The sequence below is a fragment of the Hibiscus syriacus genome, unplaced genomic scaffold, assembly GCF_006381635.1.
Source record: "Hibiscus syriacus cultivar Baekdansim isolate YM2019G1 unplaced genomic scaffold, ASM638163v2 tig00111095_pilon, whole genome shotgun sequence".
Classification (NCBI taxonomy): Eukaryota; Viridiplantae; Streptophyta; class Magnoliopsida; order Malvales; family Malvaceae; genus Hibiscus; species Hibiscus syriacus.
The window spans coordinates 10,267,795-10,292,082 of record NW_024062980.1 but is presented as its reverse complement, the minus strand read 5'-3'; the positions used below and the strand labels follow the sequence as shown (position 1 = coordinate 10,292,082).

Below are 24,288 nucleotides of genomic sequence, written 5' to 3'. Positions count from 1 at the left end.
CTCATGTATTGTTCAGTCGCCTTGTTTCAAATTAAGGAACTTCAGCAGTATCGCTCGTCTAAACTGTTCACCAATATACTTATTGTTAAATTCTTCCAGGAAGAACTATCAGGTCAATTGTTCCGGTGGTGCATACATTATAATATTTGACTACCATACATTAGTTGATCCCCTTAACAACGATACAGCTCTACCCAACTTTGCCTAATCTGAGCAGTGAAAACTTTCAAGCATTATCTTTACATCATTCAGCCATAAGTCAACCTCCATAGGACCTTCATCCTCTTCTCCCCGGAATTCTAGAGCTTCTAAACTCTTCAGCTCCTTTGGGATTAACATCATCGGTACTGGAGAAGTAGGGGGAGGCAAAGGAGGTTAGAATCGTGTTAGGATGGCATTGAGAGCTTACATAAAAGCTCTAAACTCAGGCACCAGCATCCTCTTATGGCACGCGCACTAGCATTTTCAGATAGAATCAGTTGTTCACTGTTAGCCTCGTAACTTTTGCTACCTATTCCTTCTCTAATTTCTTGTTCCCTTACTCTTCGCGAGTTTAAGGATTCTGACATCTATTAGAACATAAATAATAATAACACTAAATTTAGTAAGGAGCGCCATCAATCACACTCTAATGACACCATATTAGTAACTATGACGATCTTAACGGCATGTAATCCCTTTTTCTAATTCAATTAGAACTAGTTTCGGCCGAGAATCATCTAAACCTATAGCTCTGATACCAATAAATGTAACACCCATTTCCCATATACATTTCCGTATACAAGTCCTAGGTGTTACATGACTCATAATAACATTCACTCATTTGTAAAACCAATAAGATTTTTGTTTCGAAATTCAAACCAAACATTTTAATACAATAATAAAACATTTATTAAAATATATTACTAAAGATTTTGACTTTAAATCCATTCCAAAACATTTTTCTTAAATTAGATTACATGCCAGCTAAGTTTCAAAATGAACATGATTGTCCTACTGTTACTGACGAGTCAACCTTAAATTGATGATAGATGTTGTTGCTACACCCCTTACTCAGCTACTCTTTGATTTTACCTAAGCATGAAATCAACGCACGTTAAGTGTTTACTTAGTGAGGCATAATACTATAAATGAACTATAATTGATTCGTAAGCATGTCATGACTATCCAAAATTCGAGATGCTTCGTATACTTCATGAGAATCCTTTACAATCTTTTTAGTTAAACCAATAAGTAACATTGTTTATGCCAATATGCACTGTTTTTCATCTAACTTGCATTAGTGGTACCTTTCTGCCAAAAATGCTAAGTTAGGCATTTAACTTTTCATCTAACTTGCATTAGTGGCACCTTTCTGCCAAAATGCACCGTTAGGAATTTAAGTTATCATCTAACTTGCATTAGTGGCACCTTTCTTCCAAAATACACAGCTATACATTTAACCTATCATCTAACTTGCATTAATGGCACTTTTCTACCTAAATTCACCGTTAGGCATTTAACTTATCATCTAACTTGCATTAGTGGCACCTTTCTGCTAAAATGCACCGTTAGGCATTTAACTTATCATCTAACTTGCATTAATGACATCTTTCTACCAAAATGCACCGTTACGCATTCAACTTATTACCTAACTTGCATTAATGGCACTTTTTTCCAAAATACACCATTAGGCATTTAACTTATTATCTAACTTACATTAATGGCATCTTTCTACCAAAATGCACCGTTAGGCATTTAACTTCCATTTTAGAGTATTTCTTATTCAAAAAATTATTTGAAATATCAATTTCATACACATTATAAACATATATCTAATACGGTAAAACATACATTAAATAAAACATTAGAGGTTAACTCATTGTAAGTCTCTCTCATCCCATATAATTACATTAGATGCATTCACCTTATATACTTCCCTAATATGCTAAGATGTCGTCCAACTACTCTGGAACCTTACCCTTTCCCTTTTTCTTGCTTGACTCGGGGGCTTGGTTACGATCTACACAAGCATCCATTAAGTACATATATCATACTAATGTTAGTATACTCTCTAACATTTATACTTTTAATAATACTTCAAAGTAATATTATATTCAATTTCTATTAAAAAAAATTCCTATTTTAATTTTCCAGACTCAATAGTATCAGTACCCCTATTATGGTATCGATAGTTCTATACTATGGTATCGATACTCCCTTGCAGTATCGATACCATTTCTGTATTTTGGAATCCATGGTATCAATACCTTCCTCATATTATCGATACCCACATCAGTATTGATACTAATTGTATCAGTATCGATAGTGTTCATCTGTTTTCCCTGAATTTAGACCTATAGTATCAGTACTGTTCTTCCAGTACTGATACCTTTACCTAGATTTTCCATTTTTTAGCTTGATTTTTACCCCAAATTTGGTCAATTTCCTTATTTTTACCTCCAACAATACTACTAAACTCTATTTTACTTATCCCAACTAACTTTTCTTCATTTAGCTTCTTATAATATCTAAAATCTCCAAACATCTCAAACCAAGAATCATACCACTTTTTCTAACATATTTTTAATCATATCCGAGGCTTCTAATCTCTTATTTACTTCTTTGACAAGTCAAATATACTAGTAAACATCAATAAAAACTCATATTCCAACATATCATTCAAAAACTCATTTCCTTCAATCTTAAATATTTCACTAATCATTTAGTTTTAATCATCCTTGAACTTTCCTTAAGCCTCTATATCACTTAACGTTTCCAAACTTGTCCATAAACTAACTCAAAGAAAACTTACCTTGGCTATGGGGAGAGCACATGAACACGAGAAGAAGAAGAATAAGAAATGACTTAGTTTTTTGTTTTAACTTTCCCCTTTTTAAATCCTAATTAAAATGAATTTTAAATTCATTTGCTCTTAAAGGACCAAAATGGACTCTTTATTCATCCATTGTTATTAATTGGTCCTAAACACTATTTCTAAGTCATTTCTTATCCATTATCATGTTGGGACCGTCGGCGTATCCCACAGAGCAGCAAAAACAAACTCGACGGTCTCACCGGCAATCCAAGTACGTAAAACCGAAATCGGGAGGAAATGATACGAATACTTACAATGGGTTCCTTGAAAAACAACAAAGACAGTAGCGGGAAGTGGTGATCAAGAACGGTTCGAATCGTAAGCCTACACGAAAATAAGTCTCGGCCTCTACTTAGTTCACCCGATTGAGAGAAATTTTTTTTTTCCAAAAAACGGTTTTGAGAAAAACGGCTAAAGTAAAAAAGTGACTGCTAGACCTTACCTCCTTTAAATATATCAATTACCCTAACATCTTAGGGTTTTTAAAGTTATTTAGAATTAACAAATAAAATATTATTTAATTAATTCAAATTAAATATACATTAAAGACTTATAATCCGAATTACAATCTTTAATGTTTATTTAAAAACTTATTTAATTATTCCAATTATATATCAATTAAAAGAGTTGTAATCTAAATTACATTCTTTTAATGTTTACTTACTATATTGGGGATATTTAAAATCATATGTATATCAAATATACATATCTTAACTCTAGATATATTTTAGTAATATACAACAAATTGTACATATTTGCTCATTTCAATCCATTCTAATATTACATACAATGAGTGATATCTAGCAATATATCATTGTCACCTAAGTTACAAGAAATTATGATTCAACATATCATCTTCGTGATTAACTCTTTTATGCATTACATCCTTTTGTCCTTTATATCTAGAATAGGAACAAGTCTTAGAATAGTCACACTTGTATAACCCATCTATTGTTTCTTGATATCTAGAGTAGACTATAATTAACGAATAATTTGTTATATCACATATCAACTTCTTCGAGCAAGGCCATGCATTTCTAGTCTCAGTCAATCAAGTGGCCTGTGATATATTTCCTATTATATAGGTAGGATAAATCCTATCTTAACCATATACACCTCACTACATATATCGAGATATATTCAATAACAGTCTTATAGTGCAATCAGTTACGGAGCATGTTTAACTGTATCAAAACATACAACAATATATGTTGAAATGACCTTGATCTCAAGTCTGAGGATCATACATATAGTCATTACCATGAGCAATGTTATGACTTTTACATAATAATCCAAGATATATGCTCATGATGGGTCAATCCAATATATTGTTCTCTAACAATATAATCATGTATCAATTCTGACATCTTTATGTCAATAACAACTCCTTGTCATCAATCAATAACATGTTAGACTTAAGCGTATTATTATTGTCCATACCCATAATAATACTTGACTATGGATCTTTTAATAATGTTAATATATGGACTTTATTATCATTCAGTTTATGTTAAACACAGACATATAACTGAAAATAATATTGGCAATGTCTTTATTCAAAAAATCGGTAAATAAATGTATTATTACAATCATCATATGATTGGTCTTTGGGCATACTCTAACAGTCTCTCACTAGCACTAAGACCAATCACTTACATATCTAATATCGAGTGACTAAGTGTGATGATCATGCCTCTGCTATGTAAGAGGCTTCGTTAGGGGATCAGTAATGTTGTCATCCGTGTGTACTCTGCATATTTCCACACCTCCTCGATCTATGATCTCTCGAATGAGATGAAAGCACCTAAGAATATGTTTGGATCGTTGATGAGATTTGGGTTCCTTTGCTTGTGTAATGGCTCCATTATTGTCAAAACGAAGTTCTACAGCATCCGATATGCTATGAATAACCCCCAATTCCAATATGAACTTCTTGATCCAAACAACCTCTTTTACTGCTTTACTGGCTACAATGTATTCAGTCTCTATTGTAGAATCAGCTATTGTTTCTTACTTCGAACTTTTCCAGTTCACAGTACCTCCATTAAGATAAAAAACAAAACCCGATTGCGATCGTGAGTCATCCTTGTCAGTTTGGAAGCTGACATCAGTATAACCTTTTACACTGAGCTCTTCCTCCCCTCCATAGACAAGAAATTTATCCTTAGTTCTTCTTAAGTACTTAAGGATATTTTTAACCGCAACCCAGTGATTTTCACCAGGGTTTGCTTGATACTGACTCGTCATGCTTAAAGCATACGATATATCTAGTCGAGTACATATCATGGCATACATATAGAACCAATAGACGAAGCATATAAAATCTTATTCATCCATTCTCTTTCTTGTGGAGTTGAAGGACACATTTCCTTCGAAAGAGAAATGCCATGTCTCATAGGCAAAACTCATTTCTTGGATTCTTCCATACTTAACCTTTTCATCACTTTGTCTATATATGTACTTTGACTCAGACCAAGAAGTCATCTTGATCTATCTCTATAGATCTTAACTCCTAAGATATATGCTGCCTCACCCAAATCTTTCATAGAAAAACAACTACCTAACCCAGTCTTAACAGATTGTAAAGTATGTATATCATTTCCTATGATGAGTATGTTGTCTACATACAAGATTATGAAAGAAACAATGCTCCCACTAACCTTCTTATAAACACAAGGCTCATCTTCATTTCTGATAAAACCAAACTCTTTTATTGCATCATTGAAATGAAGATTCCAGCTTCAAGAAGCTTGCTTTAGTCCATAAATAGACCATTGTATCTTACAAACCTTTCCAGCATTTCTTGGAATGACAAAACCTTCTAGTTGTGTCATATACACATCCTCTTCAAGTTTTCCATTAAGGAAAGCAATTTTGATGTCCATTTACCAGATTTCATAATCATGGAATGCAGCTATTGTGAGCAAGATCCGGATGGAATTAAACATATCTACAGGGGAGAATGTTTCGCCATAGTCTACACCATGAACTTTTCGAAAACCTTTAGCGACTAATCACCCCTTGTATGTTTGTACATTACCTCCATGCCAGTTTTCTTCTTGAAAACCCATTTACACTCTATAGGTTTGACACCTTCAGGTGGTTCAACCAAACTCCATACTTGGTTTACTAACATGGAATCCATCTCAGATCTCATGTCTTCAAGCCATTTCTCAGAGTCCGGGCTAGACACTGCCTCTTGATAAGTCCTAGGCTCATCTTGATCCATAAGAAGAACATGTCCATGTGCAGTAACGAGAAATTCAAATCTCTCAGGTGCACAACATTTTCTTGTGGATCTACGCAGTGGTTGTGTTTCTAAATCTCTTGAATGCTCCTCAACAACTTGTGAAACATGCTCAACTTCAAGTTCATTGATATGTTGTTCTTAAACTTCTACAAGTTCAATATTTCTATTCTTCTCTTTATTTGAGAGAAATTCTCTTTCGAGAAAAACTCATGTTCGAGCAACAAACACTTTGTTTTTGTTAGGGTTGAAGAAATAGTATCCCTTAGTTTCTTTAGGATATCCAAAAAATATACACTTATGAGATTTAGGTTCGAGCTTTATAAATATTTGATGTTTTACATAAGCTTCACAACCCTAAATCTTCATAAAAGACATACTAGTACGCTTCCCAATCTATACCTCATATGATGTATTTTGAACCGATTTAGATGGGATACGATTTAGTGTGAAAGCGGCTGTTTCAAGTGCATGTCCCTAAAGAGTAGTTGAAAGATCACTATGACTCATCATCGATCGAACCATGTCTAACAGTGTTCGATTCCTTCTTTCAGAAACTCCATTCCACTGTGCTGTACCAGGTGGTGCAAGCTGTGAGACAATCCCACATTCCTTTAGGAGTACATCAAACTCTATGCATAAGTATTCTCCACCTCGATCTTATTGAAGTGCCTTAATACTCTTTCCTAGTTGATTTTGTACTTTATTTTCAAATTCCTTAAACCTTTCAAGGGCTTCAGATTTATGGCGCATAAGATAAATATAACCATACCGACTGAAGTCATCGGTGAAAGTAATGAAGTTATCGAATCCACCTCTGGCTTGTGTATTCATCGGTCTACATAAATCACTATGTATTAACCCCAATAAATTACTTGCTCGCTCACCTTTACTATTAAAAGAAGCTTTAGTCATTTTTCCCAACAAGCAAGATTCACATACATTATATTGTTCGAAACAAATGAATCTAGGAATCCATCTTTATGGAGTTTTGATATGCGTTTTCACTTATATGGCCTAAACGACAATGCCAAAGTTAAAGTTTGATTCGAGTCATTTTGTTTTGATCTTTTAGTATTTATGTTATAAATGGTGTTTTCTTGATCCAAAATATAGAGACCATTAGCCAATTGTGCTGAACCATAAAAACATTATCGAGATAAAAAGAACAACAATTATAATTAATAATAATCTCAAAACCAATCTTGTCCAAACAAGAAATAGAAATAATGTTCTTAGTCAAACTAGGCACAAAATAACAATCCTCTAAATTTAAATCAAGTCCACTAGGCAAAGATAAAAAATATGTACGTATAGCTAATGCAACAACTCTTGCTTCATTTCCTACTCGTAGGTCTACGTCTCCTTTAGCCAGATTCCTTCTCTTTTGCAATCCCTGTACGGAAGTAAAAATATGAGAACCATAACCGGTATTTAATACCCAAGAAGTAGATGTTGACAAATTAACATTAATAACATAAATACCTAAAACAAACATTTCGTTTGCTTTTGCCTTCTTGACCTCTTCAAGGTAAACAGGACAGTTTCTCTTCCAGTGTTGTCTTATCGCAATGGAAACATTTTCCTTCCTTGCTAACTCCCCCTTTGGGTTTCAATGTTTTTCCCTTTCAGTTTGGCCTTACCATTTCCCTTGGACTTTGCCACAACCTTTTTCTTTCCCTTTCCTTTTTCCTTGTGAACAATCAGAATGGGCTTAGATCTAACCTTTTTCATGTTACTTTCAGCAGTTCGTAACATGCTAAGTAATTGTGGCAAAGTCTTGTTAATTTCATTCATGTTGAAATTAAGGACAAATTAGCTAAAGCTATCTGGCAACGATTGCAGGATAACATCGGTAGCCAATTCATCTTTGAGAGGAAATCCCAACTTTTCCAACGTTTGGATGTAGCTCATCATCTTGATGACATGAGCTCCTACAGGAGTTCCCTCTGCCATTTTGCATTGAAAAAGAGCTTTAGAGGTCTCATATCTCTCTTAACATGCTTGCCCTTCGTATATTTCTTTGAGATTTTGAATAATCTTATATGAAACCATGTCCTCATGTTGCTTCTGAAGCTCAGGAGTCATTGTGGCAAGCATTAGACATCCAACATTTAACATGTCATCTATATGTTTCTTGAATTTGTCTTTGTCGGCTCTTGAAGCATTAGTTGTCGGTTCATCAGGAATAGGTTCTTCAATGACTTATTCCTTTCTTTCCTATTTGAGAACAATTCTTAAATTATGAAACCAATCAAGGAAGTTTATGTCATTAAGTTTATCCTTCTCAAGGAGTGATCGCAATGATAAAGTGTTGTTTACCATTAAATCTAAAACAATGGAAATATTAAAGTAAGTAAATTTACCGAATTAAAATTTATAAATAGGTCTTTATTTACAAATTAATCTCACTATTTTATTCAAAATTAAAAACCCTCTCTGTTTTAATTTCGGAAAAAATCAACGAAAATTTTTCTAGTGGGTGAGGATCCATAATACATCAATTTCCTAAATCAGCTTTGGCTTTTCTTTTAGGATAGTGATTATTTAGGTAAGTAACACTTTACTAGTTACATCTCATGTAACTCCTCATTTTAGTGAACAACTCTTGTTCAAGTCATCTCATGACTTATCCAAATATTTAACCTCTAGGTTTATAATCCTATTAGAATAACCTAGCTAAGTTATTACCAATATCTCAACCGGTGAATATCACTTGCTTATTCTTCGCGTTTAACCAAGATATATTTATGTGCCAATGCTTTGGAAAAGCCCACACAATATCGATCGAAACCTTAACGAGGGTAAATATTGGACGGTTAAATTAACTTAGATTATAAAGAGGGATTTGCGCAATTATCTCATCATTGCTCGTTTTAATATTAGGCCCTTATTGATCTCATCAATATTCATTCTTATTTTATCATTTGATGCATTGCATACATAACAGATATAGCAATAAATAAGATGCAATGGTTATAGCCCAAAACAATGACTAAGGTGGCCCATCCCAAGCCAATGGGATAACCAAAAAACCCTAAAGCCTAAGACTGCTCTCTAGGTATCTTCACGACATTCTTCTGCTCCTTGTGAATCTTTATAGGATTACAATTTTAAAAGAAACTCGTTTTACATACAAGGGGGTAGGATGAGAAGAGAAATACAACAGAGATATAGAAAGGCACGGCTCGTAGACCGTATTTCAAATTAAACCATTGTAAATTGAACAAGGGCTATAACCATGCATGTCAAACACCTTGCAAAACAAACATATAAAATATATACACGTTGTTATGTCTTTTTTAAAAATATTAATATGGGCCTTCAATTTGTATTACCGATGAGGGGTCAAGGGGCGATCTGCTATTGCACTCCCGGTGGGATTTTTTTTGAAAAACAGTACTTCCGTTTCTATGGAAAAACCTCACAATTTGATAACACTTATCAACAGAATTGTGCTTTTAGGATTTTCAATCCTGAAGGTTTTTTGCATCGGAACAACCATTGTTCCACTACCAAACGCGATCTACTATCTCACTCCCACGGATCATCATGTCAACGATTGACATATGGATTTCATAAAATCCTTGCAGCAACAAATCAATTGAAAAACAAATTAACAGATTACCATATTTATCGTTGTGGTTATCGATCCGAACAATGATATCATGCATATTTACCGAAAACGATAAAACTAGAACATGCATCTCATACATATCGCATCAACCAAGAATTTAACTCGAATTTGGATCGTACAAGTGGCTCTGATACCACTATTGGGATCGTCGGTGCACCCCACGGCGCAGCGGAAACAAAACTCAACAGTCTCACTAGCAATCCAAGTACGTAAAACCGAAATCGGGAGGAAAGGATGTGAATACTTACAATGGGTTCCTTGAAAAGTAGCAAAGATAATAGTGGAAAGTGGTGATCACGAACGGTTCGAATCGTAAGCCTCCACGAAAATACGTCTCGACCTCTACTTAGTTCACCCGATTGAGAGCAAAATTTTCTTTTCCCAAAAACAGTTTTGAGAAAAATGGCTGAAGTAAAAACAGCTACTAGACCTTACCTCCTTTAAATATATCAATTACCCTAACATCTTAGGGGTTTTAAAGTTATTTCGAATTAATAAATAAAATATTATTTAATTAATTCAAATTAAATATACATTAAAGACTTATAATCTGAATTACAATCTTTAATGTTTATTTAAAAAATTATTTAATTATTCCGAAATATATATCAATTAAAAGAGTTGTAATCTAAATTACATTCTTTTAATGCTTACTTACTATATTCAGGATAATTAAAATCATATGTATATCAAATATACATATCTTAACTCTACATATATTTTAGTAACATACAACAAATTGTACATTTTTTCTCATTTTAATCCTCTGGAGTGACCCTGTAGGTTGTTGTAATGTTAGTAGTAATTATTAGAACAATTCTAATATTACATATAATGAGTGACATCTAGCAATATATCAATGTCACCTAAGTTACAAGAAATTATGATTCGACATATCATCTTCGTGATTAACTCTTTTATGTATTATATCCTTTTGTCCTTTATATCTAGAATAGGCACAAGTCTCAGAATAGTCACACTTGTATAGAACATCTATTGTTTCTTGATATATAGAGTAGACTATAATTAACGAATAATTTGTGATATCACATATCAACTTATTTGAGCATGGCCATGCATTTCTAGTCTCCATCAATCAAGTGGTCTGTGATATATTTCCTATTATGTAGGCAGAACAAATCCTTTCTTAACCATATACACCCTACTATATATATCGAGATATATTCAATAACAGTCTTTATAGTGCAACCAGTTATGGAGCATGTTTAATTGTATCAAAACATACAACAATATATGTTGGGATGACATTGATCTCAAGTCTGAGGATCATACATATAGTCATCACCATGAGCAATGTTATGACTGTTACATAATAATCCAATACATATGCTCTTGATGGGTCAATCCAATATATTGTTCTCTAACAATATAATCATGTATCAATTCTGACATCTCTATGTCAATGACAACTCCTTATCATCAATCAATAACATGTTAGCCTTAAGCGTATTATTATTGTCCATGCCCATAATAATACTTGACTATGGATCTTTTAATAATGTTATTATATGGACTTTATTATATTTCAGTTTATGTTAAACACGGACATATAACTGAAAATAATATTGGCAATGCCTTTATTCAAAAAAATCGGTAAATAAATGTATTGTTACAATCATCATATGATTTATCTTTGGGCATACTCTAACATATCATTGATTCAAATTAATCCTCCAAATTTTAAATCTTTTCAATAAAATCACTAACTTGATATTTGGGTTATTACATTAGCTGGGAGGGGTTGAGTTCAATGACCCTCAAAGAATGTGTGTCTTACCAATTCCTAGCTTACCATTTAGACCCTAGAAAGGGGTTTTATTGGCTATACAGTCAACATGATTAACCTGGATAATCCCAATTACAGAATTGATTTCGACCACGACTTGTGGGAGACTCTATTCTACAGACTGTTTGGCAAGGTTCAAGTACACGATACAAGGGAACATATGGAAAGGGCTCGTAGTTGCATAAATCATGGAGGGATTCTAAGAAAGAATGAACTTATTCGTTTACATTGTTAATTTACCTATTACTTTAACGTACTAGGTTTTGAAATTCCAAGTATCGATACTCCAAGTATCGGTTTGAAGTAAGCAATTAGTGCATTGACATCCCCATTAACGATTTCCTTTGCTTTACCTCTTTGACGTGCATTGTAGATGTCTTATGTGTAAGTTCAACATTCTGATAACCCATATATAAAAAGCACCGTAGAAGTAATAGATAAATTTACAATGTAAACGGTAACAGTATATCGGTATAATAATAATAGCGTAAACACATCATATCAATACTTTGTTATTTCGGTATCGATACTTTAATTTCAGTATGCTTCACAAACAATTTGCACGCAAAATGGATCGACACACAAACACACACACACACACAGAGACATATATATATATATTCCAACTTATAATTTCGAAACCTATCACTTTAAAGTAATAGGGTAATTTCCAATGAAAATGATAAAAGTCAATCGGTATAATGATAATATACGCAAACATCAAGTATCGATACACATGTATAAAGTATCAATACATGGAATTTCGAAACCTTTTACTTTAAAGTAATAGGTAAATTAACAATATACACAGTAAACGTTTCTACCGATACAATGAAAATAGTCGTAAATGTACAAGTATCGATATTGTCATATAAGTATCATTTCTTATAATTTTGAAACCTATTACTTTAAAGTAATATTTAAATTAACAATGTACACGGTAATATGTTAAACCTCGGTACCTAGTAATAGGCGTAAACATAAAGTATCGATACTCTTTGTATAGGTATCGATACTTTTAATCCAGTATGCTTCTCAACAATTTGCACGCACAAAATGTCGATACATGTATAACAAGTATCGATACTTATAATTTTGAAACCGATTACTTTAAAGTTATAGGTAAATTTACAATGTAAACAGTAAAAATATAACGGTTTAATGATAATAGTCGTAAACATAAAGTATCGATACTCTTTGTATATGTATCGATATTTTTAGTCTAGTATGCTTCTCAAACAACATGCACACAGAAAGTATCGATACACGTATCACAAGTATGGATACTTATAATTTCGAAACCTATTACTTTAAAGTAATAGGTAAATTTATAATGTAAACGGTAAAAATCTACCGGTTTAATGATAATAGGCATAAACATAAAGTTTCGATACTTTTTGTATAGGTATCGATACTTTCTATCTAAACAACGTCGATACTTTCAACACAATTACCGATATTAAACCAATTAACTGGTTAGGTTAAAAATATTTTATCGTTTACAGTACTATTAACCTATAAACAAATCGGTACCAAGGTTCAAGTAAAAAGCAAATTAACAATGTACACGATAATATGTTGATAATACTTATAACATATCAAGTAATTAACCTATTTTATTATCGTCGGATTTCTAAGGCTCCATCATCTTTAAACTTTGGTAACATTTTAGGTGCTACCTAATATGTTGATAATATTGATAACAAATTAAGTAATTGACCTATTTTGTTATCATCGGATTTCTAAGGCCCCATCAGCTTTAAACAACCGCTACCTATTACATTAAATAAGCGATACTTGTTATGTTATTATGGTTGATAATGTTTCCAGTAATTAACCTATTTTGTTATAGTCGGATTTCTAAGGCTCCATCAGCTTAAACTTTGGTAACATTTTAGGGATTACCTAATATGTTGATAATAATGATAACAAATTAAGTAATTAACATATTTTGTTATCGTCGGATTTCTAAGGCCCTATTAGCTTTAAACAACCGCTACATATTACGTTAAATAAACGCTACTTGTTATGTTATTATGGTTGTTAATGTTTCCAATAATCAACCTATTTTGTTTTCTTCGGATTTCTAAAGTTCCATCAACTTAAATTTTAGTAACATTTTAGGTACTACCTAATATGTTGATAATATTGATAACAAATCAAGTAATTAACATATTTTGTTATCAACAGATTTCTAAGGCCGATCAGTTTTAAAAAGACACTATCTATTACGTTACATAATCGCTACCTAATATGTTATTATGGTTAATAATGTTTCGAGTAATTAACCGATTATGTTAAGGTCAATGTTTTTGACACATTTTACATACGACGATAACATTCTCGATTATTATCATTATTATTACCAATACAAATAATATTTCTTGTAAAAACATATAACATTTCTAATATTAATTATAACCGATCATTTATTTAATTAATCACACTATTTTTTAATCGTATTTTAACCCCCTCACGTCACGTCATAACCTCCTTCACAGACAATTGGATTTTTAAGCGTTTAAGAATTGGCTAACACCAATTGCTTTATCCCTACGCTCGCCTGGTGTCTCGCTCGGCGCGTGCATCCGACAGTCCCAAGCAACGGCTACCAAAATGCCACACATAGGTCGCGCGATCACCAAATTCCCAAATCCAAGTTAAAACCTTTCTCAAATTCTTCTTATATAATTAGGGTTCCTTAACAATTTTTAACACCCGATTCGTTTCTTAGGTTATTTAATCCAAAAGGTGTTCCCCTCCGTACATTAATTTAATGGCTGTATCGTCCTTTGATTCACTTTTGCTGTCGTCTTTTCTTTTCTGTTTGGATTCTTGTTCGGTTTTTCGTTTTGTTGATCTTTGTTTAATCACAAACCCATCTCATTCCCAGATTTTTAGTCAACCGTGTAGTTTCTGACATATTAAAATCGGCGGCGGAGAAGTAATAACCAACATGGGTAAACGCAAGAAATTTTGTTCCAAATATCTTTTTGTTTTGTTTCGATAATTTCTGCCAATGAATTTGATAAAACTTTTTATTTTAGTTATTTCAACAGGGTATTGTCTTTCTAAATTGTTATGAATATTATATTATTGATTGATTGGCCGAGTTGCGTTTGAGCACTCTTCTATCGTTTGTTTTGGGTGTGTTTGGCGTTGCTTTTTATTTATATTTTATTTACGGGTTTTTAGCTGAATAAAAAGAATTATATGAATTTGACAGGTAAAACTCAGCGTAAGAATATGACCATGTTAGATGGTGCTGATGATAGTAATAGTAGTATAAGTTCATCGTCAACCATGCGATCCGATCGAATGCGGTTTCTGGTATTGAAGAAGTAGAAGTTAATAAGGATAGTTTACTTGATGAAGCTGTGGATGCTTTATACGAAAAGAAGTCAGATACTGTTATTTAATATATTTGTTTATTTATGTTTTGGGTGAAATTTTGATGCATTCCTAAAATATCATTGTGAATGTGATTAGGGAAGAAATGTTTGGTTAGGTGAAATTGGTTAGACAAGTTTTGTAGATTTCTCAATTTTTTTTGAGAATTATTATGCTTTTGAGTTGGATAAGACTCCATTGGTGTTTTTCACCTTTTTTGAAGGGGTTCTACCCGAGAGAAGGCCTTGGCCTTGATTATTGAGGCTTTCAACTGTGACTTGCAGCATCAGTTCGTGGAGAAGAAGTAAGTTGCACTTTTCTAAGTGTTTTTTAATCATGGTTTTGATTTATGTTATTGCAAGAATTGCCCAATGTATTAGGATCATGGTTCTATAAGATTTTATGGAGTTGTGATTGGGTGGCTAAAATTCATTAATTGGTTAAATCATTGGGGCACCAAAAATTGGGAATAGCACTCATTTAGTAGGATTGATTTGTTAATCAGACTTCAGATCACATACATGGCATTAGATTGTTATTTTCTATTGCCAAGGACATTTGCAGTTGGTGGTGAAAATGATTCTTATGATTTAAAAATATGGTTTGAGTACATGAATCTACGTGCTTCTGATGCTCGAATTATCTTTTGCTGTTCAGGTTTGCTACATTACTGCACCAGTGTGTGAATTCTATCAAAAAGGGGTCCAGCAAAGAGATATCTTTAGCTTCCCATGTCATTGGTTAGTTTTGAAAGCTTTTGCAAATTTGAGTGCACACATGCATGGAAGAGACCACAAGGCTTCAGTATTCAAGCTGATAAATTTCTTTTTGTAGGTTTGCTGGCATTGACTGTTGGCCCTGGAGATAATGCACAGGAAATAATGGTGGAGTCAATCACTCCTATTTCACTGGCTTCTAAATCTGGTTCTGAATCTTCTAAGATAGCTTCGGTATGCAAGAAGTTTAATTGGAATTTGTTCTACCTCTAATATTTTGTTTGTATTATGACGCTCAATCAGTTCTTTCGCATTTACCTGGTTACTTGTTATAGTTACTGAATTGCTTGGCTATCATCACTTTTGTTGGGGGGATTGATCCCGAGGAAACAGAAAAATCAATGCAAATCATGTGGCAAACAGTTCATTCCTAAACTAGGCTCTAATATAAGTATCCTGATTTTCGTTAATTGGTGAAACATCCAAATTCTGATAGCGTATTGAGGTTCACTGAATCGGTTATTGCTTCTATTTTGTCAATGTGAAAGCATGATTATTTGTTTATGCTTCATAATTTTCTTTATTTGAGAATTAATTGTTTCTGCTTGACTCGTAGGTTGTTACTGTCAAACCTTCTGCTGTTGTAATAACAGCAGTTGTATCTGCATCTGCCTGGTCGTTCCTTTTGACAACCATGGATTGATAGAGACTCGGTCCCAATCTCTGGCAAGAGTGAGTCAGCTCTATGGATCATTTTTTTTGGGGGTACTCTTAAATCCTCTTCATATATACTTTGGTTATGAACCAACTTACTGTTGGGTTTAAATCTCAGAAAAGTAGGTTAAACAACCTTGTGATACTTTGATGCTTCCACAATATATAAGGCTGAGACTGATCGATCATGGAAAATTATGCAGATCCATAGCATATTTGTCCACTTTGCTAGACAAGGATGACCGATCTGTTCGCATTGCTGCAGGGGAAGCATTGGTAGTAATTTTTGAGATGGGAAGCTTAGAGATGTTTGCTGCTGAAGCTAAAGGCTCAAATGATGGCTCAATATCCGAAGGAAATAAAACTGAAGAAGCATTCTCAGATATACTAGGACTGAGGGGGGTAATTCTGAATCAAGTCAGAGACCTCTCTATGGAAGCTGGTGGTAAAGGTTCTGCCTAGAAAGATCTGAACAACCAGAGAAATTTGTTTAAGGATGTCTTGGAGTTCCTTGAGGTATTAATATTGTCTTTCATTTTCATGACTTACAATTCTAGGACATCTCATGTTAATGTTTATTATCTTGGTAATGTTAGGATGGTTATTGTCCCGAGACATCAATGAAAATTGGCGGGGATTCACTGCAGACATCAACATGTTCTCAGTTAATTCAGGTTTCCTTTCTTCCTCTAATTCTTTAGTTTCCTATAGGAGTTACGTGCCATGAATTTTCAAAGTAATTTATAAAAGTTCAATGCGACAGTTGAACTTTTTGAAGCACTTTCTAGGTGGAGGTTTGACCAAACACATGCAGGTCAGTCTTCTTTTTCTGTGAAGTTTACACTTGTTGATTCGGTTTGCTCGTATTTTGTTTTCTGGTTGATTAAGATTGACATGACTTGTGCAGGAATACGGATTTCTTCAAGAGGTTTTTGGTTTTACGCCAAAAAGGAGGAATCTTCTGGGTAGTGAGGATATGTCCAACAGTCAAAAGGTTGGTTTTAACCATGTTGAGTGTTTCGTCTTTCAATTACGCCTCCTTTAAGATTCAGGTCTATAATTCATTAGGTCATCATACCTCTTAAAGCTCGTTATCCGGTCTGTGCCATGAACTGCTATGGTAATTTTTTTTTATAGACAATGGTGTGTTAGATGGCTGGTTATAATTATTATGTTATTGGTTGATATATGCGTGTCTTGAATTACCCAAAGATATGAAATTGATATTGATTTATTCGGATTCTGTGGTACAGAGAATGTACAAATCACCAAATTCAGCGATCAGCAAAGCAAGAACCCAGATATTGAACAAGCGGCGGATGCAATCCAAGGTAAGCATTTCTAATCACTAGTAAAATTGGCCTCCTGGTTAATGTTTGTTCTCTCTTTTTTGTTTCTATTCAGGATAGAAACTCTGGGCACTTTGCTATCTGCGCTGGTGATGAAGATTCATAGACTTCTGCAGGCAGAAACCGACTTGAGAACTTGGATATCATTTTGGTTTAAATTTTCGATGGCTCATAAATATACAATTGTGTAACGTTCATTGTACTCATTTTGTGCTTTCTACACAAGTTATTTGAGTTGAAATGAATTCATTCATGGCCTGTAATGAATATCAGCTTCAGTAATAGCCTAGGCCTCAGCCCTCAGATCACTGAATGTCCCTTTCATTGAACCAGCAGTTCCGCTTTAGTCAGTGATTGAGCCAGCAGTTATTTGAGTTGATCGAATTGGATCAGTTCAAATTTTCAGTAGGGAGAATGCAAATTTGAGTTCATACCGTATTGACACTATGTATCAAGTAAAGAAATTGCCAGCAAGATTCTACAACGAACAAAAAATATAATTAATAAGCAAGCCTCTAATCTTGGTTTGGTTACAAATAGATCATTTCTTTCTTTCTATCTAAAACTCATAGTTTAGTTCAATTAAATTATTGCTAAAAATAATTAATGATCAATAAAATTTAGATAGGATAGTGATCTGATCTTGTATAATAATAATTTTAATCTTTAAATCTTATAAAAGTAGTTAATTTATTCTTAAATCAAAATAAATCAATAAATTTAACCTTTCATATTTTAAAATTTCATCAATTCATTCTTTGTTCTTATCCTAAATATTTTATATTAATTTTTTGTTCATTTCTTAGTATAATAACAGTTTAACAATATCTTCTTGTTGCTTTACAGTAGAATGTAACTATTTAATTATTTTGTATCCCTTAGATTTATTTTATTTGATAATATTGTAAAAATGTTTAAATTGATGGAATTTTAAATATGTGAGATAAATTTTATTGAATTTTTTGAATTTATAAAATATATAAATTTTAGGACTAAAAATATTATCATATCGGTCATATGGATATTTGTTTTAATTTCAATGATAAAATTATATATTTATAATAATATTTTAATAAGTAATTAAAATAATCATGTATAACTAAATTAATAAATGAGTAATAGTTTTATGAAAAGAAAATAAATTTAACCGATAAGCTATAATTAAAAAGTCTAACAGTACACATGTTTTTATATTATTACTATTTTTTATGGATTTTATAATAATAAAAATTATAATTTATTAAATAGATAAGAATCACGAATGTACTCGTGCCATGATTTATAAAATAATAATATAGATGACGGATTGTAATATTATAATTTGAGTGAAGGTGAAGGTGAAGGTGAAAGTGAGAGTGAGGTAACCCAAATTTGTTATAAAATGTAAAAGGAGAGATTGATTATGTTAATTAAAATTGATGGTATTACAGGAAGTGGGATGAAATTTGTGGACCCATTTTGATAAGTTAAAGTGAGTAGAGATATGCATTCGATCGAATCGAATTAAAATAATTTAAATTATTTAAATTGACGAATTATATTTTATAATTTAAATTTAATTTAAATTTTTTTAATCGAGTTAAAATTAAAAATTATTTCAGTTTCTATACAATTTATGTTCGCGGAGAGTTGTCAAATTCAATTTCTCACCGCGTTTGATTTTGACGGCTTTTGTTGACTTGGAAGCCGCCGCATTTGAGAAAAGAGAAGATCGATCTCTCACTCGCTCACTCGTTATTATAATAAAACCATCACTTTCTCACCACTTTCCTTCTACTCCCCCTTTAAAAACTCTCACTCGCTGCTCTTCAACTCACAGTTCTTCAATTCCAACTCATTTTACAACGAACCCATCTTCTTCCGATTTCCATGGCTCTACAAGCTCTCAACTCTCCAACATCCTCTCCCTTTGACTCCCATGTTCATTGCCTCCACTCTTTCACCAAGGGCAAGCGTTCCAAACGACCACGTCTCGACCAGGACGACGAATACCTCGCTCTCTGCCTCCTCATGCTCGCACGCGGCGCTACCGACAACTCCTCCACCCTACACCCACCGCCGGAGGAAAAAGTTGGTTTCAACTGCAGGGTTTGCAACAAATCCTTTCCCTCCTATCAGGCTTTGGGTGGCCACAAAGCCAGCCACCGTAAACTGATGGCCGCCAGCGAGGACTGTTCAACCTCTTCCACATCGTCGAACCCCAGCGGTAGATCCCACGAGTGTTCCATCTGCCACAGAAGCTTCCCTAGCGGACAGGCCTTGGGTGGGCATAAGCGACTTCACTATGAAGGCGGCAAAGCTAACAGCGGGACAACATCTGAGAAACAAGGCTCCAGCACTAGTACCACCAGCCAGAGGGGCTTCGACCTGAACCTGCCGCCTCTGCCGGAATTCTCGAGGCCCAACTTCTTTGTTTCCGGCGGAGATGATGAAGTGGAAAGCCCACACCCTTTGAAGAAGCCACGCCTCGTGATACGGATTCCACTCAAAATTAAAGTCAACTAAACAAATACCGTGGTCCTTTTAGGAATCTAGAGTCTTCTTGATTTGTTGGAACAATATTCTTTCCCCTGTATATAGCATTTGAAGAATTCCCCACTCTCTCAACAGCTATTGTTCAATTAGTTTTGTTTTAATTCAGATATTCATTCATAGTTTCCAGCTAATTGGGAATCTTCATATAATCAAGTTTGTTACATTCGTTTTATCATATTATATCCAAGGGTTACTTATAAATAAGATAAGATGTGCATCATTCATTACGTGAAAAATGAAAGCAACCCAATACAGAGCTTATATACGAAGAATCATTGTCCAACATCATTTACACGTATATATTTACACACTTTCATTGGCAGGCCCATGCAAAATGAAAACCAAAGGCAACCTATTACCTAACCTAAGGATAGTTCCTTTCAAACTACATTTTAATGTATCGATAAAAAGTCCAAAGTATCATCTCTCCATGCTTATGACATTCAATCAATTATCGAAACCTTTCTTCGAATCATAATTTCAGTTGGTATTGAATTTAAAATCAGACGATTTTGTTGTCAAAGGTGGGAGAAACCTGGTTTAGTTGTAAATGAGCGTTCTAAGGCTACATGTCTTCACCTGCTAATTACCCAACCCGTAAGTTTTGAAACGAGCCCGAATAAAACACAACAGAAGAGAAATTTACCCGCATGGCTGCAATTGCTGGTAATACTTGTTTGCATCGATAGAGTGAAGGAATCTCGTTTGTGCTTAAATTTCTAAGTTCTGCCACCATTGTGTTAACTTTTGCAGCCTATCCACAAAAGAAGATACAAAAATTACATGCAAGCTTATAGGAACAGATGAAATTGATAAAATCTGGCTTTAAAGGGAAGATGTATTGTAATTAGGTCATCCACAATTCAGATGAGCGAAACCAAGATGTGCAATTGGATCGACTTGTAACACTTTTACTACTGGTACACTCGTTTGAGCAAACAAGCCGTTAAAGCTAACATCATATCAATTTGATTTGCTGCTGTACTTGAATGGTTCTATTGCGGTCATACCTATCTGTTTGATAAAGGCTACAAAATTACGTAAACATGGAAACAACTAGCTAAAAAATAATCTGGTTCCTGTACTATGGATGATTATTTTCATTTCGCCTGGTTAACAAAGTAAACCAAATGGCAGCTAATCATTCAGAAAGATCAGGTATCAAACTAAGAACACACGAGTAAACCTAGCAAGCCTTTTAGACAAAGTCTTTTTCTAACTAGCTAAAAGATAAAAGCACTTGAAAAAAGATAACGCCCACCGTGGGGCTCGAACCCACGACCACAAGGTTAAGAGCCTTGCGCTCTACCGACTGAGCTAGACGGGCTTGGTTGGTACTGATCTATGCATATCTATGTTGATAATTTATTGATTTAATCCGTGGCACCAGAAAAGAAGCCACCTACCCAATCCCATTATACAGAAGTAAACGCGAAATCGTAAACATGGTTCAACACATAACAAACCTATCGTATTTATCATAGGTTTTATTATGAGAGAAGATGTGCATCAAAAGCTAAGCCCATCATCATTCATTATATGAAAATGAAAGAAACAAAAAACAAAGCTTATATACTAAACATCATCGACTAAAATTCCAAAAACCGTTTTAATCATAGAGCATGATACCCACAGAATAAAAAGGATTAATCTACCTTTAGATATTTGTCAAAAAAAAAAAAACTTCCAATAGATAGCAATATATTACTATTAAATTAACTTTTGTCTGAACTACTGCTTAAGAAAAAGGGAGTTTGAACATAAAAGGGGAACGAAGGAAACTTCGATCTTTGGGCATTAAAGAATGAAGGGTGAGGGGAGAAAAAGGGATGAGGTAAAAAAGCAAGAATTACCTTCGATAATAATGAGCATATGGAGGATGTTATTGCCTGCATTACATACTGCTGAAAAAATTGCTTCCTTCAGTTTTGGGATATCAGCCTGTACAAATAAAGCGACAAAGCAAATTTTTCTCCCCTTTCTTTTTAAGACCCAAATAAAGTAGAGCATTGACAGCGGAGATGCTAAAGCTTGAAGGAAATTATCAAATTTCAGAATAAGAAACTTACCCTTGCCCCACAAACCAGTGGAAGGCGGAGTATGCTAGCCGTCAGAGCTTCGATAGCCCCAGACAAATAACTGCAATATTCATGGTCCAGGACAGCCCATTCATCCAACAATATCATCTGCACTTATCAATGAAAATAATATGTAGTAGTCGATAGATAAAAAAAAAAAAGCATTCAATTTGCAATATGCAATTCAAATAAGATACGGCAGACAGTGAAAAACTAGTAACAATCGAGTTAAGATAAAAACAAATGGTTAGAAGTCTTAAAACAAAGAAAGAAACGAAGCCAACAATAAACACAACTAGTAGGGAGCTATTGTTCTTACCTGCCCTCGAGGATGGAATTCAGCTTCAAATTTTGTCTCAGCAATTGTAACTCATTTCTTTTGGCTCTAACAGATTCTCGCAGTTTTGAGGTGGTAGTCCAAGCATTATAGAGTCTTTTCTGTAATAGGAACATGTTGATAAAAGAATTCATCCTCATTTTTACTAACTTCAATGAAGATAATCGAAAAAATGAACTGTAAGTAAGTAAACTGAAAAATATGATGACAAAGGATTCTTCATCATATTTTAACATGATCAAACTCATTTTAAGCCACAAAACAACTCTGCTGCTTGCACGCTACAGAATTTCTACACCGCAAAAGTGGTTAGAACCAAAAAGACAGAATGCCAAGCACTATAACAGAAGTGGCCTGAATAATTTCAGTTCTACCACGAACATTTTTTCCCCATAGCACATAATTCAAGTCAATTTTGTTGGCCAGGTTCTAGAGTTTTTGAATGAAAAATTAGAAATTCCAGGCAGTAAGAGCAAGATAAATTGCGAGAAGCCAGGCAACTTTCTCACAATTTAACATAACAAGAAAGCATGATATATAATAACAAAAGTAAATCTTAGCCATAACCCTGAAAAGGTAATGGCGTGCAACATTTACAGCTGCGAGTTGTGCAGCCAAATTACACTACGAGTGAATTCTATGAATGTTGAGTTACAGTGAAGCATGCAAACTTGAAGCATACAAACAACAAGGTAGCAGTAGCGCAAAGTGCGCAACTTAGTTTTGCGCTACTTAGTTGAATACAACAAGAGAGAAATTCGAAGTCAATACCTCTGTATTAGACCTTTTGGAAGACAGAGTCGCATCTGCTCTAGCATTAACAAAACGCCACTGCAACAAATGGTTATGGAGTAGCCTCAACAAATGAGCATCTGAAACTTTGTTCTCCCCAATCTTAATAGCATCACCAACTAAGCTCAAATTCGATGGCCTATTTACGAAATTACCACTCAACCCAAGCTTTCTTGGTGATGCAGGCCGAACTGGCCCCTGAATTTCCCATAACTGGCCTCTGCTGTTCAATGCACCTTTTGGAGACGACAAAGGACTGTCAGTTCCGTACTTGTCTCGTACAATTTGCTTAGAGTGCGCGGTATTTTTCTTAGGAACCGGATAACCAGGATCAGACCGGCATAACCGATTAGCAGTCTCTTGCCAGGACCGAGCCGAAACCAATATTCCCCGAGGCCCGCACTTAACATATATGTCGCCAGAAGAATTTTCTGGAATTCCTGGAGTACTACCAGAAGGAACACTTCAGGTATCAGAAGCCGCGAGATTATATTGAAGCTTAGGTACCAGAAGGAATTGGGCCAACATTTTCAATAAATCACGTCATTAATATGTATATAGCAGCTTGAATTTAAATCTTTTCAATAAATATATCAACGACAAAATATAGTATGCTTACAGAGTTGGATTGGATCCAAACTTCAAAGCCTCGACTCGACTTTCTAATTTTCTTAAAATCTCAGTAACAAAACAATCTTTCTATAATAAATAATTCACGACTTCAATATTGACATGATAAAATCATTCTAATCTATTTTTTCAAATAAAATGATTTTTATGGTACACAATGGAAGATACATCGGGTAGTTAGCTTTTTACGAAGACGTGT

General features: G+C 33.9%; 1 protein-coding gene, 1 non-coding gene and 2 pseudogenes across 2 annotated transcripts; 2 read left to right on the top strand and 2 right to left on the bottom strand.

The window, feature by feature from the left end:
• Nucleotides 1–14,086: 14,086 nt before the first annotated feature.
• Nucleotides 14,087–18,182, top strand: LOC120152642 (annotated as a pseudogene).
• Nucleotides 18,183–19,547: 1,365 nt separating this feature from the next.
• On the top strand, nt 19,548–20,413 carry LOC120152609 (zinc finger protein ZAT10-like). The gene has a single exon (XM_039164807.1). The coding sequence runs from the start codon at nt 19,587–19,589 to the stop codon at nt 20,220–20,222; it is 636 nt and encodes a 211-aa protein (XP_039020738.1). The 5' UTR covers nt 19,548–19,586; the 3' UTR covers nt 20,223–20,413.
• A 1,093-nt stretch (nt 20,414–21,506) lies between these two features.
• Nucleotides 21,507–21,579, bottom strand: TRNAK-CUU. Its single transcript has one exon. It is a non-coding gene; the product is annotated as a tRNA-Lys (tRNA).
• A 724-nt stretch (nt 21,580–22,303) lies between these two features.
• Nucleotides 22,304–23,987, bottom strand: LOC120152889 (annotated as a pseudogene).
• Nucleotides 23,988–24,288: the final 301 nt, after the last annotated feature.